The 15,787-nt window shown below is 36.1% G+C and overlaps 3 protein-coding genes across 5 annotated transcripts; 1 reads left to right on the forward strand and 2 right to left on the reverse strand.

The window, feature by feature from the left end:
* Positions 1–312: 312 nt before the first annotated feature.
* Positions 313–4,490, reverse strand: LOC107224467 (caseinolytic peptidase B protein homolog). 2 transcript variants are annotated; one of them, XM_015664530.2, is made up of 10 exons: positions 3,766–4,490; positions 3,638–3,690; positions 3,240–3,429; positions 2,786–3,036; positions 2,225–2,315; positions 1,918–2,122; positions 1,437–1,569; positions 1,046–1,258; positions 663–960; positions 313–534 (listed from the first exon to the last, which is right to left on the reverse strand). In XM_015664530.2, the coding sequence occupies exons 1-10, from the start codon at positions 4,124–4,126 to the stop codon at positions 383–385; spliced, it is 1,947 nt and encodes a 648-aa protein (XP_015520016.2). In that variant the 5' UTR covers positions 4,127–4,490; the 3' UTR covers positions 313–382. The 2 variants fall into 2 exon arrangements, with proteins under 2 accessions (XP_015520016.2, XP_046600090.1); XM_046744134.1 differs by having other exon boundaries at positions 3,638–3,702.
* A 666-nt stretch (positions 4,491–5,156) lies between these two features.
* LOC107224465 (97 kDa heat shock protein) lies at positions 5,157–13,223 on the forward strand. 2 transcript variants are annotated; one of them, XM_015664526.2, is made up of 12 exons: positions 5,157–5,463; positions 6,653–6,851; positions 7,130–7,486; positions 7,617–7,938; positions 8,068–8,323; positions 8,817–8,947; positions 9,069–9,340; positions 9,860–9,961; positions 11,129–11,257; positions 11,370–11,609; positions 11,728–12,039; positions 12,142–13,223. In XM_015664526.2, the coding sequence occupies exons 1-12, from the start codon at positions 5,348–5,350 to the stop codon at positions 12,322–12,324; spliced, it is 2,619 nt and encodes an 872-aa protein (XP_015520012.1). In that variant the 5' UTR covers positions 5,157–5,347; the 3' UTR covers positions 12,325–13,223. The 2 variants fall into 2 exon arrangements, with proteins under 2 accessions (XP_015520012.1, XP_015520013.1); XM_015664527.2 differs by lacking the exon at positions 9,860–9,961 and having other exon boundaries at positions 5,159–5,463.
* Positions 12,702–15,680, reverse strand: LOC107224462 (vacuolar ATPase assembly integral membrane protein VMA21 homolog). Its single transcript, XM_015664524.2, has 3 exons — positions 15,397–15,680; positions 15,192–15,297; positions 12,702–14,947 (listed from the first exon to the last, which is right to left on the reverse strand). Exons 1-3 carry the CDS (start codon positions 15,409–15,411, stop codon positions 14,808–14,810), a joined length of 261 nt encoding a protein of 86 aa, XP_015520010.1. The 5' UTR covers positions 15,412–15,680; the 3' UTR covers positions 12,702–14,807.
* Positions 15,681–15,787: the final 107 nt, after the last annotated feature.

The raw sequence follows: 15,787 nt of genomic DNA on the forward strand, positions 1-15,787 counted from the left end.
ACCGTTTTCAATCGTCATGTGCACAAGAGTCGGGAAATCCAATGATTTCCAGTTCCTAAATAAGTCACTTTGGACAAGCTTATCGTTTCGATTTTGCCCAACGCGAATAGCCACGATTTTGACCAAATTGGACTTTTTGTCGAAGGATATTGATTTAAATATCTAATGGGTAGTTCAGTAATTGAAAATAAAATATTTGGTGCAAGTATCACGATGCTGGATGAATAAAATTAAACTTACGATTTCTTGTGGTCTATGAAAATCGCTGACGTGTTGTAACGTTAAGTCATATAAAACACCAAACGCGACGGATTTTGTTGTATTTTTTCTCCGGGTTCTTTTTATTGAATAGATGTATTACATGTGTTATATTATTTACATTTCAAAATACAGAATTTACTTTTTTTATCAGATTGAGATTATCAGTGTCAACTATGTCCACAAAATCTTTGACACCAGGTGGTCGAACCGACAAGCAGATACTAGCTCCATTCTCGTGCCACCTTGTTTTCAGCTGAACACAGCAGCCCTTTCCTAAATTTGAACAGTCAGCATCAGTATTGTCAGTCTTGTTACTATAAACTTGGAAGTACAGTACATTGTATAAAATTTTTTAAATCTATTCCATTTTATAGAGGCCAAGCAGTACATTATAACTTTACCTAATTGGCCACGTTCATGAGCAGCGGCTAACTGATTGACAACACGCCGCTCCACCTCGTACTTAATAGACCTTGCGCCATAGTGGGTGTCGTATCCGTCTGCCAATACAGACTCCACTTCTCTATCCCACTTCAAGTCTACCATGTGTTTTTCGCGTGCTCTGACAGCCCATGCTTCTAGTTCCCTACTCACAAGCCGTATCAATTCTGATCTCGAAAATGGCAGGAAGTAAACGATTTCATTTATTCGTCCCAAGAATTCGTCTCTGCGAAAATGTGCTTTCAGTATAGGACGCACCTATGCAAAGCGAACGTAAGTGTATGGATGCAAAATGTTAAAGAATACAGTTTTGCACTGAGCATTTCATTTTCAATTTACTGACCACTCGATCCTTGAAGTTTCTAGATATTTCAATCTGCTCTGGCTCTTGGTCTTCGTCTGACTTTTTATCTAATCTCTGTGTTAGGACTCGCTCAGCCTCTGCACGGAGTTGCATCGCGTACTCAGCTATCTCCTCGCTAGCCAAGTTTGACGTCATCACAAATATCGCATCTTTACACTCTATTGTCTTACCTTTTCCATCAGTCAATCTACCCTGAAAGGTCAATTAATGATCAGAGACTTACTTTAATTGTCGGCTGTTAGCAACTAGGAGATTTTATAATTATGATGGTTATTATTTCAAACGTTTGGAGTAAAATTAAACTTGACGCACTCTCTCGTTTCATGTAACAGAATAATATTTCATAATCGAAATCGGAATTTAATTGTACCTCATCAAAAAGTTGTAGAAGAACTGTGAGGACATCGGGATGAGCTTTGTCCACTTCATCAAATAAGACAACTGCATTTGGACACTTTTTCAACAATTTTGTTAACTGACCACCATCATCGTGTCCGACGTATCTATAACATGAATATTCCAAAGTTTACAAATTGCATAGAAGGTCAAACTATTGAAATTTATCATCTTTACAATAGAATATGAATTTGGTTAGAACAATTTGTCAAATTGATATTTCTTTTGAGGTTCCTAATAATTCTGTTGTAATAATTTTTATAGCAGACTCTCCGTAACATCTTTGTCCCAGATTTTTGAAAAAGTATGGTAAGTTAGACAGATAGCGGAATGGTGGTGCTATATATCCAGGCATGTTAACCTATGATACAGTCTAAGTAGTGAGTTAGCATGCACAAAATGCCCTATAAATACAAGAATAAGAGCTTTTATCGCATATTTATGTTTTACCATACCCTGGTGGTGCTCCTATTAGTTTAGCCATTTCATGTTTTTCTTGATACTCAGACATGTCGAGTCGGATGAATCCGTCTGGCTTATTGTGAATGTAAGCTGCTAATTGCTTTGCCAGTTCTGTTTTTCCAATACCCGATGACCCCAGGAAGAGAAATACTAAAGGATGTTCCTCGTCGACCCACCCATTTTCTTTTCTTCTTATTGCTGGAAGATTGTATTCCATCAATTGAAGATATGTATGCCCACTTGATTACCAGCTTTTCAACATTTTTATAATTAATATATGATGTTTAAACAATTACTTACTTGAGGCAACTATAGATATAGGACCTTCTTGTCCTACAATATGTTGTTTCAATCTTTGTTCCAAGGGGAACCGCCTTCGCTCCTCGGCCTCCTGTCAATTACAAGTAAGTTGAAATAAAGTTAAAAATCTTGAATACTCGCGCAATACTTGCAATTAAAATATCATAATATTTGGTTCTACATTTGATTATTATTCCGTTTCCAAATTTTCAGACCCAATAGTCTAGGAGAGATGGATCTAAGATTATGATCACGATCTCAAACTCAATTTTTAGACGAAAAATTTTACATTTACAAAATCTCAGGTCTAAATACTGCATAATTTGAATACATTGTATCTGTAGTGAGATGATTTAATAATGCGGTGTTCGTGCATATGTTGTAATTTGTGATTACACGATCCAAAGAGGTGGAATTGTAAGAATTAAGAAATATTCACTCCGGAAGAAAATTGAACATTGACTCGGTAAATTGGATTATTAAATATGATTTTCGTTGAGATTACTTTGTTTAAGATTAGGACACGAATGAAAAGTGTACCATTTGCTACTAAGTACATACCTTTCTTTTCAGTATTTCATCATACTTAAGAGCGTGCTTGATAAGGATTTCTTTCATCTCACCATCTCTAGCGTATTCAACGGCTCTATAACCAGATTCGTTTTCTATCGTTGGATTTGCTCCAGCATCTAATAAAGCCTGTACACACGCCATGGAATCAGCTAATACTGCGTAATGTAGAGCAGTAAAACCTTGGAAACTTGCTCTGTTATTCAAACGGTCAGAGAATTCTTCCTCGCGCTTCATAAGCACTTGAAAATAGAACAACATTATTAATTTGTCGATGCCGGTAGACCGCTAATTATTTTTTTTCATGAGTTTATCCCAGCGATTAATATCTAATTAAGTAATGATTAGTTCATGTTAATTAGCCAATGGTTTTGAAATTTTCAATGCCAAAGAACTCATTAATAATGTGAATTGCAAATTTAGTTTCATTATAAAGTGTACTCACCGTCCAGGGAATGTAATCCTTTTTCCAGAGCAGTTCTGTACACATTGACAAAACCATCGCCTGCGTTGGGATCAGCTCCTTTTTCCAGTAAGAACTTAACCGTATCGACTTGAGCATTAATTGCAGCAGTTTGCAGCGCGGTCCATCCTAAGGAATGCCTTGTATTCACATCAACACCTTCTGACAAGACCTGAGATAATAGATTTTGTGATTTTGAAAATTTTATTTATTTTGGTGGAATTAATAATTAACAGAAGAAGCAATATTTTTGTACATACAAATTAACAACAACTACTTGTTACCTTTGATAAATCCAAACATTTTGTAAGTAACTTGCAAAGTTTCAAATCAATATTCAGTCAATTCGCTCTCAGAAAGAGAGAAAGTGGTTCGCTTACCTTTTTAAGTTCGGGTATGTTTCCAAACTTGGCTGCTCGCAGAAACCGTTTCTCTGTAAGATCAACTACGTATTGTTAATAAAATTTTCTGACGCGTATAGAGAATGAAATGAAAATGTAAAACTCACCTTTGGTGTGACCGGGAGATTCGCAGAGGGCTGCCACTAAACCGAACCCGCTTAAAAGTAGACCAAAATTTTTATAACCATGTTTTCCCGAGTGGCGGTTAGGTTTATCATTAGGTCTCGACAGATTATTTTTCGGCGTTAAAGAATGCGAGGAGAGAACAGAGTCTAGTAACTTGTAGATTGGATAAATGTGAGATATTCTTGATTTTGCTAAATATTGTGCATAACCTCTTCTATGCTGATATAAAGTGTCTCTGACTTTTCTGTTCTTGGTTATATTTAAAGAATTATTAAACAACATTTCGAAACTCTTTGAACATTTTATAAACGGATGAAATTTCGGGTTACACAGGTGTGACATTTTGATTAATTTTGACACTTATCGTTGTTTTATTTTTAATTTTTTTATTTTTTTGTTACTTGAACTTAAATAATATCACCGAATTATCTTGACAAATTAATTGCGTTACATCGTTAATTTTACGCGGGCGTCCATCGCGCTGGAATAGAATCGTTGTCATGGTGATGAGCTGCGAGAATCGACTGATGTAATCTGTGGAACCCTTTCAGAAGTAGTAATATTACCTGATATTACTCCATGGATATCAAATTAACTCTACGAAAATTATTCGGAAGCGCTATGTCGGCTACATTAATGAAATAAAACTAATGCCAAATATAATGCGGCGGCAGGGAAAACTTGTTTTTGAAACAAGTGTATTAGTTAACCTCAAATCTGATCGTGAATTTACGGCTTAATATTTACGAAATTGAAACGATAAACTGTTGGATGCATTGTACAGACTACACATTAATCTGATAATTTTACTGCTTGCAGTGTTAAACGCAGTGAGAGAAGCAGATGTGCAGTCTTTGACAGAGCGACAAAGATGCAAGATCGTTTTTTTTCTGCTGGCGGCATGTTAGAAGCTAATTTCGAAAAGCAGCGAGATACCTGCAAGACACTAGACACGGAATATTGAAAGAAGAAAGTTAATTTTTGTTTTGTTTCATAATATATTCCTACAACTGAAATGATTACAAAAAATGAAAAAGAAGTAATTGGCAAAATTTGAAGCTCGACAGTTACCGGATGCGAGCTGATTCTGAGTTTAAAGTTATTAGTGACTGTCGGCTCGCGACGAATCGAACATTCGCAAACGAGGTACGAGTATCGTCAAATATGATTGAGCGGTAGACTGTCCCTGTATTGTCGGCAAATCTCAAAGAGCATAGGTATGATGTTACGAATTTTCGAGAAAATATAGGCCGGGAATTGAGTAATGAAATGCGAATGACACGCGGTTCCAGAATATTCCAGACCGCACGGAGAACCAATGAGCGCGCAGTCTCAGACTCTGAGCTACCTTTGTAGAATCGCGATTGGTCAGTTTTCGATTGGCGTTTAGCAGAAAGCATTCCTACTCGACATTACCTTCCCGAGTTCCTGCCGTGTGCGACCCGTAAATACGCCGCAGTCAAGGTGGCCGTATCAGATCAATTAACAAGGTATATAACAGCGATATTGGGCCGTGAGGATATTGAAAAAAGTGCCGAGTTATTTTTATAAATAAATTTGACCATGGCTGCGATGTCTGTGATCGGTATTGACTTCGGAAACGAGAGCTGTTATGTCGCCGTAGCGAGAGCTGGCGGCATTGAGACGATCGCCAACGATTATAGCCTGAGAAGTACACCGTAAGTAGATCTTATTCGGTACAACAAATTTCACATTTTTCATCCAATAACCGTAGGCACACGCCCTGTCCTCGTACGCAATTTATTCACCGTCAAATTCGATTACTTTTATGGCTTCGAGTCTTTGCGTTAACGTTGCTGATACCCGTGTTGGTCGCCTGCGTCCGCATTCGTGGTAAAACCTACGTAATACAAGTCTCGTATCCACCGATAGAGTGGACCTAGCATTGCATTAGTCCACAGGCCTTGATAAAAATTTGATGCATCCCTTGTAGTAATCGATCCGCAACATGACAGCCCGCAATTGAGCTATCAATCAGCAATGAAAAAATTGGTAACACACATCGGTAATTGATACATCGATTCATTATTGGAGAATGTTAATATTTCGTCTGGCGATAAACATTCTCGACATTTACCATCGCTCGCGTTTGAGTTTTGCCGTTATTTCCAACTGTCATGTTTTTTTTTTCTTTTTCAAAGGATATCTACGAATCATTTTTATTTTTATTTTTTATACATCCGCATACATACACTCACACGCTCACGCGCTTATCCATATATGGAAAGCCCGATTTTAAAGTGATTCATACCAAAGGCCGTTTACCTTGTGGCTATTTCTTTATCCAAAAATATCACTCCAATACACATCTCTGTACCATTTAAGGATTGTCATTTCTCTGTAACGTATTACGTTATGTGGCAATGAACCGGTCGTGATGGTTAGATCTTAAAGTAACTGGTTGCAAATTATGTTTTTAGAAAGTTGGAATCTTTTGTACTTTTTAGAAGATTCTTTGGTCATTTGATTTGTGGTATAATGTCGGTTTAGTAAATTATCACATTCACCATGGTGATAATAAGAGAACTAGGCTTGGCCAGGATGTTGAGAATAATCCAGAAACTAGCAGTTCCTTGTACACATTTGAAAAGGCAATTGACCAGCCTATGTTAACTGTTATTTGTTATTCAAACAATATTGGCTACTTTATATAATGATAGCAAAGCCACAAGTACCACATGTTGCAACCGCTGATATAACTTCACGTTGTTACATTTTGAGTGAAGAAACAAGAATGTGGTGAAAGAGATATAAATAATAAACAGTGTCCTGTTACCACTTCTTGTATGTAACATGAATAAAGGTGTACAAACTTAATACTCGATGACAAAATATTTTTACTTTCAGATCATGTGTAGCGTTCAGTGGAAAAAATCGCATACTTGGCGTTGCGGCGAAAAACCAAATGGTTACGAATATGAAGAATACAATATCTGGATTCAAGCGACTTTTGGGTAGAAAGTACAACGACCCTCATGTCCAACGAGAGCTTCGGAGCTTGGGTTACAAAACATCTCAGCAGCCAGATGGCAGCATTGGAATTCATGTACGTGTTACAAATATTATAATGACAAACTTTCTCCTTTGAAATATAGTAAATAAAAATTAAATTCACCGTGGGCAACATGCCAAACTCCCCACGTTGCTGGACCCGCCACTCTTATTTATATCTCATTAGACTAGCCACTGTCTGTGACTCAGATTCAACCTAAAGTGTTCATTTACAATCAGAGACTACGTTATTTCACACAACCTACTTTGATAAAAAGTTTGTTCCCCACAACTTTGAGTATTTTGTACCTGTATGATTTTAATGTCTATTAGGTACACTACTTGGGCGAGGATCACGTATTTTCACCTGAACAAATAACAGGGATGCTGTTTACGAAATTGAAAGACGTATCCGAAACTGCACTGCAAACTGCTGTCAACGATTGCGTCATCTCTGTACCATCCTATTTCACTCAGGCTGAACGTCACGCACTATTGGATGCTGCTCGTATTGCAGGGTTAAATGTATTACGTTTATTTAATGAGACAACTGCGACTGCTTTGTGCTATGGTATCTACAAACAGGATTTACCAGCCCCTGAAGCCGCACCACGAAACGTTGTATTTGTAGATTGCGGCCATGCTAGTCTCCAAGTATCCGTTTGTGCATTTCATAAGGGAAAACTGAAGGTTAGCAGTGGAAACTTTATTCTTTGCATAAAATATCAGTAATTGTTTCAGATTTAAATTGACACACTACAGGAATATGTTATTGCTAAACATTGGATTCAAGTAACATGTTTCGCTATTCAAATTTCAGATGCTAGCAAGCTCCGCTGATCCTCAGCTTGGTGGTAGAGAAATTGATTCAATACTAGCTGATCATTTTTGTAAGGAATTCCAAACTCGTTACAAGGTTGACGCGCACAATAACCCCCGTGCCTATCTCAGACTACTCGCAGAGGTAGAAAAGTTGAAGAAACAGATGTCGGCAAATTCCACCACACTTCCTCTTAATATCGAGTGTTTTATTGATGAAAAAGATGTTCATGGAGACTTGAAGCGTGCAGATATGGAGAACATGTGTGCTCACTTGTTTAAACGTGTCGAAGTTACGCTCAAGCAATGCCTTGTAGACTCCAGTGAGTAGATTTCATCATGATTGATCAACTGAATACTGTTCTTAAAAATAATGTGTAACAGAAATTTCTGGAAGGACTGTAAATTTTTTACATTTGAGATTTGTTAAACCTGTAAATATTATTTCACAGAGCTGAAACTGGAAGATATCCACTCAGTGGAAATAGCTGGAGGATCTAGCAGAGTTCCAGCTATAAAACGTTTGATCGAAGAGGTGTTTGGTCGAGGAACTTCTACGACTCTGAACCAGGATGAATCGGTCGCCAGAGGGTGTGCATTGCAATGTGCAATGCTTAGCCCTGCGGTTCGTGTCCGTGAATTTTCAGTCACTGACATTCAGCCGTACCCTATTAAACTAACGTGGGATGCTGCTGCTGGCGAAGAGGGGTAAGGTTAACCTGAATTCAGTACACCTTGTATGGTCAAGTCTGCCATTATAACAGTGAAAGGAACCAATTTTAACCAAAAAATTCGTCTATTTTGCATAAGACAGAATTGCACTGTGCCGGTTTGCCTGATATTTTTGCTGATGATCAAATAATCTAAATAAATAGCTTGCAAATTTCATCCGTTTCAGACCAGTAGTTCACTTGGAATCATTCTTGCAAGTAATCCATGCTCACATACATTGATTTGTGAAAATATTTGCGAACTTTTTTTTTTTTTTTGAGTGCCAAACGTGCTTTCTCAGAGACTTTGGGCTTTTTTCGATCCAACAAATGCAACGTTTACTTCGTTTACTTACGATCTTTCCTAAAAACAGAGTCGAGTGTCAGATGTAACTTTTCCTTCTTTTACAACTGTCATTTTTCATAACAATTGTGTTCTAATATTATTTTTAAACACATCGTTCATTTAATGTTGATTGACATTATTTTAGGGAGATGGAAGTCTTTGAAAGGAATCATCCTGTTCCATTTTCGAAGATGCTCACATTCTATAGAGCTGAACCATTTACTCTTACTGCCAGTTATTCTTTTACTCCACCGCATTACCCAATCGATCATATCGGTAAGCTTTCCCAAAAATTCTTTATTCTGGATTGCAATTGCATTATGCAATCTAACGGTTTCTAGGCATCTTTTCTCTGCAAGTAAATGTAATTGAAGTAACTGTACATGATGATTAACAGGTACGTTCGCAGTAAAGAACGTTAAACCAACTGCGGAAGGTGAATCGTCGAAAGTCAAGGTGAAGGTGCGGGTTAACCTAAATGGAATGCTAACAATTGCATCTGCTTCACTTGTGGAAAAGCGGGAACCTACCCAGCAAGAAAAAGAAGACGAAGAAAAACAGCAACAAAAAGAAAACAGTATGGACATTGATCAGCAACAAGCAGATGCCAAGAAAGGAATTGACAAACCTGACCAGGAAGCTCAAGCAAATGAACCACCAGCGCCTGAGGTAAGATATTATAATTCGATTTACATACATGGTTTTTTTTTTTTTGCCAAATGCCAAGGATCGCAAAGCAACACTTGTAATATTTTGTGTGCAATTTATGCAACAGTATTGGTTTCACTTTCTATTGTATAATTATTTATTGCATGATGTGCCTGTTGTGAGATTCTAACTGAATTTTTAAGGATCTATGATCATGACCCCAATTTACTTACTTCGTTTAGGAAATCAGCTATTACCCTTCGGCTTTTCCCAGAGTCTAGCTAACAAAACTAAAAAGAGGAATGTAGTAAAATTGTTATAACACATGTAATGTGCGAGGGAAGAAAGTTTCTCATTGCATTGTGTGAGAATGATAATATCGCCTTGTTAAATAGGCTGCGTTTTACAAAATAATGATTAACTATAACCATTACACCAGTTTCGTATTATAGTATCTTGTAGTAGTAACACGTTACATGGTAAATAAAAACTTTTGATTAGAATTCAGGTGCATGATCATGTGAGTTTGTTGTGGTTTAGGTGAGTGCAGATAAGAGACGGCGGAATTCTGATGCGGAAGATGGCAGTAGGGGGGTGAAGGGGCCCTCCTATTCCTCCAGGATTCTCTCTTGGCTCGGCTCGGTATGCGACACTCTCTCTACTTGGACCCATAGGCATACCAATATTTACAGACCCAAATCACGCTAGGTTTTCAGTTTAGTCTTTTTTTTTTTACTGCCTTTTATTTTTTGTTAATGAAGATATTCTCATCTTAAAATTTCAGTACACTCGAGACAAGTAGGTACGAGGATGACAAAATGCTGTTTCATATTTAGAGTCATTTTGTTATAAGACCCCAGTTTAATATACATGTTATCTGTCATAGATTTACAGCTATTTCCAAATTATTACAAAATCACGACTTCGTTTGTTAACGTCCGTATGATTTTCTAAGTAACTAAAGCTTTTGGTCGAGTAATGTAGATTACAGAATAACAGTTTTGATTAAAAAAATTTGATCAGATCTAAGAAACTAATGAGATTTAAGAAACGGCGTATTATGTGTCTTGTAAATGAATATGGGTCCAAGATACAGCTGTGTCACACCATGTTGTCTGTCTGCATGAAAAGAGATTGCCAAGGAAGCAGCAAATGCAGATGTTAAATTTGTACCCCAAAAATTGAATTTGTTAATGTGTAAAAAACAAAGGCAGACAAAATGGCTTAGTTTTCCATTCAAGCTGCGTCTCTATACCCATCTACTTGTCCCGTGTGGATGCGAATATTTTTTATAAAATGAATTTTTTTCTTTGTAATGTTTCGAAAGTTCAATGAGTAATCGATTTCAGAAAGAGATAGAGAGAGAAAGATAGCGAGAAAGAGAAATAGGAGCGAGAAAGAGAAATAGGAGCGAGAGAGAGAGATAGAGAGAGCGAGGAATAGAGACCAGCCTGTGTGAATGGAAAGCTGTCCGAGTAAACGAATTTTCCTCTCTCTGCTATCTACCCATCCTGATTCCAAACCACAACTTATGCCCTTGTTTTTTGTTCAATATGTTTAGTGTGATGTATTTCCGTTGTTTAACTGGAACGGTTCATTGACAGTAGAAAAAGCAGTCGGTTTAATTGTCTTGCATAACAGGCAATTAACGAGAAACACTTATGGACATTATCTGAAAAAACTGCTTCATCGCCAATGATTTGTTACTTCATTTTCAGTTAACTAACGTGTGTGAATTATATTGAAAAGTGATCGTAGGTATTTTATTTTATATTCAACTTATTTTGTATTTTTTGTTTTATTTTTCAGAGTAATGATAAGAACGAAGATGGTAAAGGAAAGAAGAAAGGACCAACGGTTCGTTCTATTGAACTTCCTGTTATTACTAATGTTAGCGGACTTTCGCAAAAAGAGTTGGATGCTGCAATTGAGAGAGAGGTAATTCATCTAATATTTGACGTTTAATAGAAAGATATGCCAGTATTCTGCCAAATAATTGAACTATACGAAAATATATATCATCTGTTATTTAACTTTCTGTTTAAAATAGTGCAAAATGATCGCTGAAGACAGACAAGAGAAAGAACGAATCGATGTGCGGAACGCGCTTGAGGAATATGTTTATGAACTGCGAGCCAAACTGAGTGACGAAGATCAACTTGCCACTTTTGTAACAGATACTGACAGAGAAACTCTGTGTCAGACTTTGGATGATACTGAGAATTGGTTGTACGAGGAAGGAGAGGATTGTCAGCGACAAGTTTATTCAGACCGGCTTTCTCGTCTGAAGGTATGAAGGGCTGTTAAATGTACAATGTTGCTTGGATTGTAAAAATTCAATTACGATCGCCTCAAATTACTGCGTGCATCATTTTCGGCATATACAATAATCACCAATTTTATTTTAGTCACAAGGGGAACCTATAAGAGACCGGAAATTAGAATTTGAAGGTAGAAACCAGGCTGTTGAGGAACTTGCTGGTGCACTACAAATAACAAAGAAAAGTTTGGATCAAATTAGGCAAAGTGCTGCTGCTGCTGCTGCTGGTGGGCAAGAAGAATCTAAGTACTCTCATTTGACTGACGAAGAAATTAAGAAAGTCGAAAAAGCAGTCGATGACAAATGGGCATGGCTGGAAGAAAAACGAATTGCGCTGTCAGGGCTTCAGCGTACGCAGCAACCACCTGTAACCGTTGCTCAGATTCGAGCAGAGAAACAAGTGAGTTTGATCAAACTGTGTTTTCAGTAAGTTTTGTACAAACACATGTAGTTGATATATGACACTTAATTTCTGCCTGTTTCTGTTTTCTCCATGTAATAGGCATTGGATAGCGTGGTTTTGCCTATTCTTAACAAGCCTAAACCTAAGGCAGAACCGCCAAAGGAGGATAAATCAAAGGAAAAAACAGGTGATGATCAAAAAAACAATCAGAATAGCCAAGGAGATGGGCATAGCCAGAATAATAAGCATCAACCAAACGACGATAAGATGGATGTTGAGTAGCGTCCAAATTGGCGATACCTAAATGAATAATTACACGTATTTTCATAATATCAAATCAAATCAGATACTATATTATCATCCTCACCCTGGAGGTAGTCTCATTGGCATCATGTCACTAAAGCGCCTCTTGTACTGAATACTACGTCATTGCTGTTTTTTTTTTTTTTCTTTTTTGCATAACTACTTGATTAAAATAATTCAATTACCATATTTATTTTTAAACACAGAGTATACAACTATAATGAAAATTTATGAAATTGATGACGATCGTGTGGAAATGCCTGTTAAGCATCGTAATACGCTGATAAAATGACAGCTATTTCGATTGTGAATCTTTATGTTTGGTAATTTGAAGGTTTCCATTTTTGTGACGTGTATCTAGAAAATTTTTATAATTACTTCTGTGGTATGACAAGATAGTTGTTGAAATCGATAATTTCGTTATACGGGGTACTCTGTGATAAGATTATTTATCAGAATCTGGGCTAAGATTTATTCGATAGCTAGTTCCTCAATGTTTAAGAACCCCCCGCGACGTACAACAACCACGTAATACAGATAGTGGGAGTAATTATATACGTTGTAATTGAAAACGTACAAAGCGACAGCTGTAATAGATTTAGTAACTAAATTATGGATAGGAAATATCGCTGGCGACTTATGTGTTTAAACAATATGTCTAATATTCATTCCACCGTTTCCTGGCCTGTAGTCAGATTCTGCTGCTTTAATACGCGTTGCATTTACGTTACTTAAATGAATTAATGTTTAAAATAAATCCATAAAATTATGTACCGAGATATACACTGTGGTGTGAAAAAAAAATATTGAGTATATTAATATTGCAATAAATAATAACTATTCACTATCACAAGTAGTGACCCATGTATTTGAAACATGTGAGAAGTAACCTATTACGGAGACAAATTAAATTAACCCAAGAACAAATTAGGCATACTCATGTGTGCAAGGTTGTACATAATTGCTAAGTATTTACATGTGTTCCCATTAATTTCATTTTTTTTCTCTTCTAAAGAATAATTCAAAACTCTCAGACGATAGTACATACATCCTTCAATAGGTTTTGTTTCGTGAAAAATCCTAGTTCTAACCAATTGTTTTTTTACTTTTCACTTTGGTTTTGTCGTTCTTGGAATACGCATTTTTTTTCTCATTAAATAAAATTAAAAGCACCGTTCTTCGTACTATATCCCTGATGTGATTATTTATGCTAAGTAATTGAATAAAGAGTTGACCTATACAAGAAAAATTTTATAACAATTATATTAAATATCAGCCCGATAAGCGCGGCATTAGTACCATAGAATGTAGATCTTCCTCTGTAACTACAGTGAAACTTCCCAATAGCGGACACCTTCGAGACTGAAAATATTGTTTGTTATTTAGAACAAAATTAACGTGTAAAATGTGCTACTGGACCTTTTTAGACTGTGCGTTGTAAAGAGGAATCTGTTATTGGAAGGTGTCCGTTGAGAGAAGTATCACTACTGATAAAAAATATGTCGGTACTTTTACTATTTAATATTTTCGCTAAGCAATAGATTTGTTTAATACAAATAGTAGCTGATTTGTCCTTTCATTTAGTACACATCAATGATAATTGGTAAGCATATTTAATATTTCTTTACATAATTACAAGCATATGTTAAAAAAAAAAAACTACATAAGCATTATTGCCTAATAGAATTAAATTTGAATTATTAATCTTTTCAGTATGATCTTTTGTTTCTAAGAATACTGATATAGATACCACTATACCAGGATTGGTAGAATCGGTTTATAATTTACTTAATTTCTTTTTAGTAAATACAAAAGGAATTTAATTTCTAATTTATTCACAGTATAAACAGAAGTAGATCCTTAAAAGTCTAATAGAATCCCTGTATGGCGTTTTCATACATGTGATTCCTTGTCATTAGATTTAAAGAATTCCAAAGTCTTTGTTATAAACAAATAATACAGTAACTACCTACTGATTCTGTTGAATAATTTGACAAGGCGAATCCGTACAAGTGTCGAAGCTGCGAGTCAATGAGTTGAATGATGCGAAGGCACACGGTGTTAGTCAATCAAGTCAGATTATCTTGAATCGATTCGACACTTTAATAGATTTACCCTGTATTGTCGTTGCCCACCGAAAACGTCTGTAAGAATGATTACAGTACACGCATGTTTTTTTCAAAATTATTTAAGTAAATATAGTAAAGAAAGATCGTGTTTTGTTTCCATCACAGAATTTCAAGTTATTTATTCAATTGGTTTATGAACATTCGTACTACTGCTCGTCTTATTAGCAGGAAATTCCGTAGAGGGTCACAAAAGATGTACATGTTATTATATTAAGTGTGTAAATGAAATTCCAGTTTGCGCTCGGTAGTCAACTTTTTTTTTAAATTACCATTATACATAGTACTTGTCGCATGATGAATTCTTCTTGTGTCAGAAACTGAAATGTAAACTAACTAATCTATCTTCACTTGCACTTTAGGTTGAGAGTCGAAGTATGCTCTGTAAATGAAAGCACCTAAAGCAGTGTGGAGCACGATGATTGAAACCCCTGCTGCGTAGACATTGCTTGGAACAGTATTCAAACTTAGAAGTCCTGTGAACGCAAGTATGATAATCAAAAACTGAATGAAGTATGTTCCTATTCGATGAAAATTTATTTAATCCCATTTAATATTACTTTCGCTAGCAAATTATTTGGTTAAAATTTCATAATACCCAGCATGCATAATTTATTTAGTCCAATTCGGATGCAGTTAGGTATTTTATTGAACATCGATGGAATAATAAATAAATATGACAAAACGGTCGTACTTGTACTATTGTGAAAAATTGCTTACCGTCGAAAATGAATATTTTCGAAATGAAAAATGAAAGAACCGGCATCACGATTATAAAAATGCAGTGAAAAAACACCGTTTTAAACACTTGCAATTCGGAGAGTTCCTAAGAAGAAAATACAAATAGTAAGTTGGTACATTTATAGCTCAGACAGAAAGAATTATTTTCATCGCGACGTGATTTACACTGGTAATTTGTACTCACAGCTGCAGTCGACATTTTATATTGTAGTACGAGTCCTAGCTCTTGTTTAAACGTGAAATGTTATTTATTAATTATTTATAAAACATACAACGAAGTTGCACGTGACTTTCGTGTAGGTGTGTCAATTTATTGTACCACCACTTTTCTCAAATGTTCTCTACCTCCGATTACAGTTCAATCGTGACGGTACGATGTCTGAGAAATGTGCACATAACCTAACTAAAATTGAATATAACCTATGATCACCCATCCTACAGTTTCTAGTATTTGCAATAATCAATTGATGGTTCGACATTGTTGATGACCTAGTCAGTGCAACACAGTTGGTAGGGAAAAAAATTGTGGGGCTGAATTATTTTTATCATTGATTTATTCATGCGGTATATGTTCA

Source organism: Neodiprion lecontei, chromosome 6 (genome assembly GCF_021901455.1).
Source record: "Neodiprion lecontei isolate iyNeoLeco1 chromosome 6, iyNeoLeco1.1, whole genome shotgun sequence".
Lineage (NCBI taxonomy): Eukaryota > Metazoa > Arthropoda > Insecta > Hymenoptera > Diprionidae > Neodiprion > Neodiprion lecontei.

Bases quoted from the DNA above. Each gene is read 5' to 3' on its own strand.
- LOC107224467 (XM_046744134.1), bottom strand. From the start codon at position 4,126: ATGTCACACCTGTGTAACCCGAAATTTCATCCGTTTATAAAATGTTCA. The intron at 2,123-2,224 runs GTAAGTAATTGT...ACAATCTTCCAG, and splicing joins TATATCTATAGTTGCCTCAA to CAATAAGAAGAAAAGAAAAT. The intron at 961-1,045 runs GTCAGTAAATTG...CGCTTTGCATAG, and splicing joins GAAACTTCAAGGATCGAGTG to GTGCGTCCTATACTGAAAGC.
- LOC107224462 (XM_015664524.2), bottom strand. The intron at 14,948-15,191 runs GTAAGCAATTTT...TTGCGTTCACAG, and splicing joins GAAAATATTCATTTTCGACG to GACTTCTAAGTTTGAATACT.
- LOC107224465 (XM_015664526.2), top strand. From the start codon at position 5,348: ATGGCTGCGATGTCTGTGATCGGTATTGACTTCGGAAACGAGAGCTGT. The intron at 7,939-8,067 runs GTGAGTAGATTT...ATTATTTCACAG, and splicing joins GCAATGCCTTGTAGACTCCA to AGCTGAAACTGGAAGATATC. The intron at 8,948-9,068 runs GTAAGCTTTCCC...GATGATTAACAG, and splicing joins TTACCCAATCGATCATATCG to GTACGTTCGCAGTAAAGAAC.